The 10,211-nt window shown below is 28.8% G+C and overlaps 1 protein-coding gene across 1 annotated transcript in view; it reads left to right on the top strand.

Moving 5' to 3' along the window:
* Nucleotides 1-1,630: 1,630 nt before the first annotated feature.
* LOC107062507 (uncharacterized) overlaps nucleotides 1,631-10,211 on the top strand; it is a 16,660-nt gene continuing 8,079 nt past the window's right edge. Inside the window, exon 1 of the mRNA XM_015313183.1 lies at nucleotides 1,631-1,849. Within this exon, the coding sequence (XP_015168669.1) occupies nucleotides 1,631-1,849 (219 nt within the window). The remainder of the gene's footprint in view (nucleotides 1,850-10,211) is intronic.

Genomic DNA, 10,211 nt, shown 5'->3' with positions numbered 1-10,211 from the left:
TATATATATATATATATATATATATATTGTGTGTGTTTGTGTGGGAATATTCAATTAACATACATTCCTTAACAAGAGAATGTTTCCACAAATTTCTATAAAAACATTCTAAACACCTGGGCAAAACATGGTAGTAATTATTTCCTTAAAGGAAAAGTTATGATAAGTACAAATATGCATGGAAAAAGTTGAGTACCAGCAAAGTCATATCACAATAGAAAACGATTGTAAAAACAAAAAACAAAAAACAAATAAAACAAATTACTTTTTGCTTTTCTTATCTCTTTACCTCTTCATAAAAGTTTGAGCCATTTTTTTCTTTGTTTATCTCTTCCTAAAAGTTTTTACCATAATTATTATTATTAAATATATATAAAACTCACTTTACAGATCTCTTAGTAGTATTTCTTTATCTTTTTGCTTTCTTTATAATTTATTTGCTCTTCTGACTGTCACAACAATATGGAGATAGAAAAGGATGAAAGTAATTTCATCATCCAAGATAACTCACCTCATAATCCAAATCAAAATATTAAACCACAAATTGATAAGAGTAAGTTCATATCGGCTACAGCGATGGAGTGGGCCCTTAGACATATGTCGTGGGATTATTGATGAAAGAGGTATTGATTCTTCGTCCCTAGATAATGACCAAATCATGAACGTGCTCGTAAAAATTAAACGCTTAAAATGGTCAAAATTTGCCAAAAATCCTGGAGCAGCAATATTAATGATACTTCGAGAGTTCTACACCAACATGGACGTAGAAAACCTCACCTCTATAGTTCGAGGTAATATCATCCCTTTCAATAAAGAAGTCATCAATGAATTATATGATACTCCACAATGTGATGACCATGTATTTCAAGAGCTACTTGAAGAAAGTAATTTTGATATCTTTACTCCACATATGTGTCCATATGGAATGGATTAGCACTTTGACGGTGAAGAAAAAAGGGATTGATTTGCCACTAAAAATCTCAGTATGTCAGCAAAAATATGGATGTTATTCTTAAATGACCGCTTAAAATCAGATCGCAATTCTGGTGAGGTAAGAATTGAGAAACGGGCTTGGTTATATGCACTAGAAAATGGATTCACAATTAATTTGACGGATAATTAGTGAGAATATGGTACGTTGTCGGACTGTGAGAACATTAAAAACTTTATACCATGGAACAACTTTTACGAAATTGGTAGGACGTTTTGGAAAGAAACCATCACCTTCGTTGGGACTTCTTCATCTGTCTAGATGGACAAGTCTTAAAACAATTAGGACCATGTGTGGGACCTATGAATACACCAGGACCTTCAATAATTATGGAAAAAAAAGAAAGAGCGTCCATCACTCTCTGCGGAGTTGAAAAGGGTTGAGGAAAAAATTAGCCAACTCATTATGCATCAACAATCTATGCAAGAAGATTTTAATGCATTTAAAACACAATTCTCCTACCCCATAAATAATTCTATATATAACGCAGGATATATATCACAATTTTTAGATACGCAGACTTTATATCCGCCGCTTGGAGTTCAAGATATGGATTTTCAATATTTAAATGTATGTCAATCGGTGCAGATTTAGGACATATGTCAAAAAAATTCAAAAGAACAGCTAAGCTTTCAAGGAATGGCGCCACCAACATTAATATCAGAACTTGTTCCTAATGAATTCAACACAGAACATGGCACCACTCAGTCAATGGCATTTGGTGATCAATTCTTTAATTTTGACGAAGCTATGAATATGCATGTAATTCAATCCGAACAGGTGGAAGATGATACGGCTAGCAACAGTAAGAATATCGACAACAATAAACATGGTAATGAATTTTCTGATCTATACCAAGTTTGTCGTGGACGGAAAGACAACAGGAATGCGGAGCACTGAAACCCCCACTTGAGGTTTTTACATACGAGACTATGTAAAGCTTAAAGTGTGGGGAGGTAACGAAATAAGTTTTCTTTGTTCGATTGTTGGTTTGCTTTCCATGAGTGATTGTATCGAAATAATAATATATATATATATATATATATAATTAATCTTGCATGTACTTCCATGGATTTCTTGGTTCGATTCTTTGCCATGGTCGTAATATTTTGAATCGAATTTTTTTTTTAGGACTTTGAGTTGCTCTATTGTAAAAAAAAAAAGGAAAAATAATAGTGAGTTAACCAAGTATGATTCATGAGTTTTATAACAACCTTTCCAAACTCATACTTAGTTATTGATTATCGAGAATAATATATCCTTTAGTCCTAAGTGTATTGTGTGGTTAGTATATATTACCTAGTTCTCATGCTTATTGGAAAATATAGAACTTCACTTGAATGTGGTTTGAGGCGAAATTTTAGGTAGATTTTGAGTTGAGACATGAAAGTAGGCCTTCTTTGTTTAGCCTTGTTAAAATTATCTTAATTGACCTACCTTGATAATTTTTATCCCTAGTTATCCCCATCGAGTCGAAAAATATATTCTTCTTTTTTTTCCTTTTCTTCATGACAAAGTTATAAATCGAAACCATTCTTGCTATTGCAAATTATTATTAGTTTCACCTTACTTCCCTTTAAGTACTTCAAAAAAAAAAAAAGTTGCAATGGGTGATATTGAACAAAGATTGTTGATCCTTCGAGATCACGACATAATGATTATGTCACATAAAAAAAAAAAAAAAAAAAAATTATATATATATATGTAAAAAGAGAGAGAAGGATTTGCAACATAAAGTTTTTAAGAAAGATGAAAAGCAATGATGCTTAAAAGGGAAAGTGAAATACAGTATCTAAAGGGAGTTTGAGTCAATATTATTCGCATATATCCTACTTATCACAGAGCCTACATTACAACCATGAAAAGCCCTACATGATCTCAACTCAAAAATTCCTACACTAGTGGAGAATCACATAATAGTCAAGCTTATGGCTATTTCCGGTGACATGAGATATTTCTTTGCTGAGAATGAGTGATTTTCCTCTACATATACCCTTCTTTGTTCTATCAATATATTGTGTGATGTATGAACATTTCTCTCCATTTAGTAAGACACATTGGGACTAAAAGTATTGTTATTTCGATTTTCAATTAATAAATATGAGTAAGGTTAAAAGTTGTTAAACTCAAAAAGTCTTTTTAGTCGATTCTGCTCTATCAAAGTTATTATTATATTTATATAAAAGATATATATATATATATATATATATATATATATATTATGTTAGCCATAATAATATTATCTTTCATTGCTTGAGGACAAGCAAATATTCAAGTATGGGGGTATTTGATGAGAAAAAAAAATATCATATATAACTACGTTATTTTCTGAATTCAGTACTAATATTTTTATTTTTCTTTACAGAGCATATCTCGATTTAATAAGAACAACAACAAAGAAAGAAATATGCGACAAATTGAAAAGTCAACATAAACAAAATGAAAAAGAAGAAGAAAAGTATTAATGTTGCTATTGTCAAAATAAACAAACTATGTGGGACCCACAAATTAAAAGAAAAGTTCAAAGAAAATGAAAAAAAAAGAAGCAAAAATACACGAGATGCAACTATGTGGGACCCAATGCATTCAAAAAGAAGAAAAATAATATGATTGAAAGGTTTTATGTGAAGTCACAAGCTTAAAATTACATTAGTGCCGTAACAAGACTTTTTTATAAATAGAAAATATCAGTAAGCAGCTGAAGAGGGGCGAGACTTTCAAATAGTTTTCTTCTTCAACTTTTTATTTTACATTCAAATCCTGATTTTAACCAAGTAGCGGAATTATTCCTCTCGAATATTTCTTCTATTTTCTTATTTAATGACGAAGAATATTTTTGTTAGTAGTACCAAACTTAGTATGGAGTAATTTTCTATTGTGTTGGGGAAAAGATGAATCTTGATATATCTATATAATAGTAAGTATTATTCCTAAATTTCACGTACTTGAGCCTAAATTTTATATTTGATTTTTATCCGCTTTACAGTTAGATGCTATTTTATCAACTAACGCTTGTCTATCTTATACTACATATTAAAATATTACTAACTCTGTAATCGAGAGAGGCAGAATAAGTAATACTATTAATTGAAGTATTGATCAGGTTGTTGAATTATAATTTATGGCATCTATCCATTTTGTGTTATAATTAATTATGCACTTATTTGTATTCGGGAGAGGCAAATAGTGTAACAATTAGCTATAACAAGTAAGGTAACCGAAAGGGACTTACTCTCGAAAGCTTGTTTTAGTTCAAGTACATATTTCTGGTGCTTAAATATTACTATTTTGATAATTAAATTGTATAATCAAGAGGAGTGCATTTAATTATTCAACTCCAATAATATTACATAAATATAATCGTAAGAGGTATTTATACTTTTATGAGAAATAGAAACTATGGAATAAAATCTTTTACTTGGTGTAGAAATATTAAGTGAAGTCAGAATTCCAACACCTTTCACCCTATTTCTAAAAATAAAAACAAAAATTATTTTCTCTGTTTGAAAGGTTTTAACTAAAATTAAATTAATACTCAATATTTTCTAAAATTCTCCCAAATAGTAATTTGAACAAAAAACGTCTATAGAATAGATAAATCAATCTCTGTGATTCGACATCTTTTTATACAATAATTTGAGAAAGCACGAATAAAAATACATACACATCAGGAACTCGTTAGTTAACAAATGTTTTTTCTTTGGTGAAGCCATTTCATGGTTATGCTCTGTAACAAATATGTCTATCATGAAAGGACTATTCTGCAACTGACGCTTAAAACTTATCATTACAGGACACTTGTGAGTACATGATGTCTTACTAGATTTTCTTTGCCTTTCATCTTTTTCGCCGTGCCGGTAACACACAAGGCGTTTTTTTCAAAATGCACAAGACAAAAATATGAGTATTTTGTTTTCAACTTGACAAGCATTGTTCTCAATTATTCTTTCAGTATACATATGTGCTTAGATAGATAAGAAATTAACTAACCTGATATGTGTAGGCTCCTTTTCAAGAAATATTTATTATTTTTAAATTTAAAATAAGACTGCTAATAAATTTTAACTTATCTTATGTGGTTAGTCTAATTATAGTGAGTGTATACATTGGGTGTGGACAAATTTTTTCCAATATAAATGACAATGTTATTATTTTGCTACCTTTTCCGGATTTTGTATAATAAAGAATGACCCAAGAATATAAAAAAAAAAACATCATTTATATTGATAACAAAAAACTTTAGAACTCTTCCATATATTTTAAGACTCCTTATTTTAAAAAAATATATTTCTTCTTACCATATATTTTAGGATTCCTTAATTATTAATTATCCTAATCTATCTCTTAACATACATTTTCCTCTTACTATATATTTTAGGACTTCTTAATTATTAATTTTCCTAATACCTTCTATCATATATTTTACGATTCTTTAATTTTAAATATTTTTCTTTTATCATATATTTTAGACTCTTTAATTTTAAATATTATGAAGATAAGTTTAAGAAAAATAGTAAATGATAATTATACTAAATGATAATTTAACAAGGCACAAAAAAATTCAATCAACATTTTAAAGAACTTTCATGCTTTATATATATATATATATAATAATTAACTAAATTAGTTTACCTAATGAGAACTTGCCCCACCTGTCTTCCTTTTAGGAAAAAAAAAGTAGATGTATAAGTAACGACATGCATATGCTAACACACCATAACTATTCATCAAATAGTTACTTTTATGATTTGATTTCTTATGATCTAATCAGATTCACATGTAACACTTTGGTAACTCATTATTAGTTAGTTAAAATTAGATAAAATATTAAAATAAATCCTAATAAGGAAAAAAAATTATCATAGGCTATAATGAGAAAGTTGACCAAATTAGTATATATAATAGAAATATTTTTTGCTAAAATTAAACTTGTTCATCTTTCTGTAGAATTATTTTTAGAACTATCATATATTTACAATAAAAAATGGAGGTTTACATTTACCAAAACCTAAGATTTGCTTATGAACTTGAAAAACCAATCCAAAAAATTGGTTTCAATTCTTCTTTTGAACCAAAATTCATTCAAATCAAGTTCATTTGCATTACTTATCATAATTGGAATTCGAAAATGCTATCACCCGATCCTAACATGGTAGTAAAAACTCCGAAATTCTCAACTTTTATTAACATGGGAGTAGATGATTTTGCGAACAAAGATAAGGCTCGAAAAATCATATTCAAGGTGCTAAAGATTTTTATTTTTTTTCGCATCGTGTTAAATTCAATTTATTTCTTTTATATGAAATTATTTTCTTATTAGCACGTTTTAGTAATACTGCATTTCTATATGTATATATATGTGCAATGTTAATACATTATTTTAGAAATAATTTAAGTCTAGAGAACTTATCCTGAATATTTATTTTGTAGGTACTGAAGAATTGGGATGCTTCTGATTTTAATTGCAAAAAGATATTCAATTATTTGAATTTTGAGTTGTCCAATAAGTCAAAAGATTGCTTAGTGATGATTGATGGTCGACCAACACTACAATTAATTGTTAAGGTTATATTGTTTAATCAATATATCAATGATATGATCATCCCATCAACTTCTGGTGGTGGAAATTGCTTAATTTGCCAAAGGAGGCTTGTTGGTGATCTGAAATCTACAAAGATGTCATGTTCTCATATTTTTCATATTAATTGTATTAGAATTTGGCTAGAGAAAAATAATGGTTGTCCATGTTGTGTTGTCAATGATATTGGCTTGGAGCAATAAGGTTGAGTTTATTAAATAAGATATTAGTATTTGTTGAAGGATTGTTGTTGTTGCTAAATAATATTGGAATATTATGTAGTGTTTGTCAACTTTCTAAACTTGAGTTTTTCACGTACGTAAGTCAAAAGGTGTATAAAATTATTAAAAAAATGAGTTCGAGGAAGGTAATAGGACCTTAGTTTAGTTAAGGTGTGTATGAGATTTTAGTCATAGTCTAGGTGGTATTTGTGTCTTATCCCATTAATAAATTGTCTATGAAAAATTGTTTGAGCTTTTTTGTCTTTAATTAGTTGTTCTTTTTGAAGTACGCTAGTGAAAATTCTAAGTTGTTGTATAAGTTAGTATCTTAAAGATACATATATCTGGACGTATTTGAATATATCAAAATTTAGTAATATTCATAATATTGCAAATTAGCGTGTATCAACTTGGATTGGACTTTTTGTTGTTTATTTAATATAAAAACTTAATTATTTATTTTTAATAAAGTAAAGAAAATAATTTATAAGTTGTTAATATTATCTCCTCCCAAAATTTAAATAAATATTATGATAGTCTTATCCAGTAAAAAAAATCATTTTCAGAAGAGAAATATTGAAAACATCCTCAAATTCAGCGCAAATTGTTAGTTTCATCCTCAAACATTGACGGCCTTAATAACACCTCTTACTTAACTAACTGAACTTAAATACACATTCAATCTTGCAACATGAGTGAAATATATATATACCCTTAAATTTTCATCAAGTTTAGTTATTTATGAGTATTTTCAACACTTCACTCGGTCTTTTATTAAGAGTTTCATGCTCTTACAAGAGTTTGAGACCACTTACTATGCCATGTGGTAAATCAGGGGTATATCTAAGTTACTAGCCAAATACTTGAGTATTTTTAAGAATGTCAATAATTCAGAGACGAAACTAATAAATTGCGCTATGTTAAGGGTGTTTTCAATATTTTCTCTTCAAAATATATGTATCCTTGGATTGGATTCTTTTGGTAATTAGTTAATTTATAAGCTTATTTATTTATTTATTTATTTATTTTGGGATAAGACACAACTACCGCCCCTAGATTATGACTGAAATCGTAGAGACACACCTAAACTTAATTAGGGTCCTATTACCCCTAAACTAATTTAAAATGGAATAAATACATCGTAAATGCCGGTTTGGCATAGTGAGTGTGCACATTCTCTAGAAGACAAGTGATGAGTCCACAAATTGGACACATGTCATTTTTTAATTGACAACTTTATAATCAGTTAGTATACATATTTATTGATATTAAAACTTATATATATTTAATTATTTTTATTTCTTTCTTTGTAAAATATTTATTTTTATTTCTTTCTCATTTTAAACTTTTTTTAAAATTAATTTATCATCTTTTCACTTTTTATTATTTTTTTAAAAAATTTTACTTTTTTAAAAAAAAATGTGTCCTTTAATTTTAACGTTTTAATTTTTTTATATCTTATTTGATCCTCTTCACTTATTTTAAATACAAGACATTTTGAATTAAATTTGAAATCAAATCAAAACAAAAGACAAAGAAAATAAAAAGAGTAAATAAAATCAATAGAAAAATAAAAGAAAACAAAACAATGAATAAAGGTAAAAAGAAAAAAAAAAGTTTCGATACAAGGTAAAAAAAATGTGTATTACCTTAATTTATATACAAGATAAAGAAAATAAGAATACTTTTTAAAAAATAAAATTAATTTTTTAATTTTTTTTTAAAAAAAATATTTACACACGTGGCAGGCGAGTGTGTACAAAGACAACCAACTTGGGTGGTTGAAGGTGTCACGTCAGCACAAAAAGTGCACAAAAATATGGAAAAAAATGAGTTCAAAGGGTAATAGGACCTTAGTTAAGTTTAGATGTGTCTCTGTGATTTCGGTCATAGTTTAGAAGGATATCTATGCCTTATTCATTTTTTTTCAATAGTAAGGAAAATAATTTATGACTTCCTGATTCTAATTCTTAATATCATCTTATTCCAAAATTATAATAAATACTATGATAATCTTATATCCATTAAAAAATCATTTTCAAAGAGTAGAGTACACGATCCGTGAGCTCTTTGGTATTTGTATAAATAACTCATATCCCATTTCTATCCCAAAATAAAAATAAAAGTAAGTTTTATTGTTAATTGATCCAAAAGTGACAAGATCAAGACCTTTCAATAAAGAAAAAGAATGAAGGAATTAGTGCTTAATAAAATTTCTCAATCGGCTAAATAAATAAGAAAAAAATATTCTTTACTCCATAATAAGAACATGATCAATATCATTTTTCTGGGTTTCTTGAAGTTCAAAGATATTTTCAAACGTACCACAAGTCCATGATTATAATAAACTATTTTCTTCGTAGTATGATCATCTTCTTCCATACAATGGTTGGTCAAGTTAATTGATGCAAGAAAAAAACTGACAATAAGGAAAAGGGAGAAAACAAAAATTAAAATAATAGATGAAGAAGAATAAGTTTGAATTTTACCTTTTCTCGAAGAAAAATTATTTCTTCAAAGATTCAACTTTTAGGTTTTAAGAGCTAAGATTTAAGATGAATCATGAAAAAGATAAGAAATTGGGTCGCCATTTTCGAATGATTGAGGTGGTAAGGGAAAAGATGAAATTAGGGTTCTTTGAAGGTGAAGATTGTTCTTCAAATGGATATGGGTCGATCCCGGTCAGATATTACCGTTGGAGGGACAAAATGGATTGAATATATATATTTTTTAAACTTTAAAAGGTAAACTAGATGATTAACGTGCCAACGAAAGTTGTTTCCACACGCATTGGGTTGGTGTTAGAAGAGTTGAAAAAAATCACTTGAAAGATGTTAAGGGTGTATTTGAATGCTTATGTAGTTTAAGTGCTAAAGTAATTTGTGCTGCCAAGTTCATGTAACATCTCGTACTTCGAAAAGTCAACTAGAGATTCGTACAAGTAAAACTTTAGTTTTTAGTTTTGGGTCAACTTCAAATGACCATAACTTTCAGCACATAAAGAGTTAGGTGGCCCATGAGGTATGAAGTCGAAGGTCTTTGAGTCATCTTTCCAACGCCGCCGAGTTTGCTAAATTCGAGCTCGAATGAAGAAGGTAGGCCTGTTTAAGTGTAGCCTCTCTATGTAAGGCATTTCATCCGTTTTAAGTAAGGCTGGCAAACGGACAGGACCGGATCAACAGGACCGGTTTTACCGGAATCGGTCCTCGTTACCAGATTTCCTTACCGGAACCGGATCTTACCGGAACCGGTTTTACCGGAAATTTCCAAAGGTTCCGTCCGGTCCCTTAGTTACCGGATTGGAACCGGTTTGGACCGGACCGGAACCGGTTCTTACCGGATCATTTTGTACCGGTAACTTTTTTTTATTTTTTTATTAACTTTAATTATTATATAATATTATATTATTAATTAATAAAAT

This window comes from Solanum tuberosum, unplaced genomic scaffold (assembly GCF_000226075.1).
Source record: "Solanum tuberosum cultivar DM 1-3 516 R44 unplaced genomic scaffold, SolTub_3.0 scf00236, whole genome shotgun sequence".
NCBI classification, from domain to species: domain Eukaryota; kingdom Viridiplantae; phylum Streptophyta; class Magnoliopsida; order Solanales; family Solanaceae; genus Solanum; species Solanum tuberosum.
This window is presented reverse-complemented; position numbering and strand designations above follow the sequence as displayed.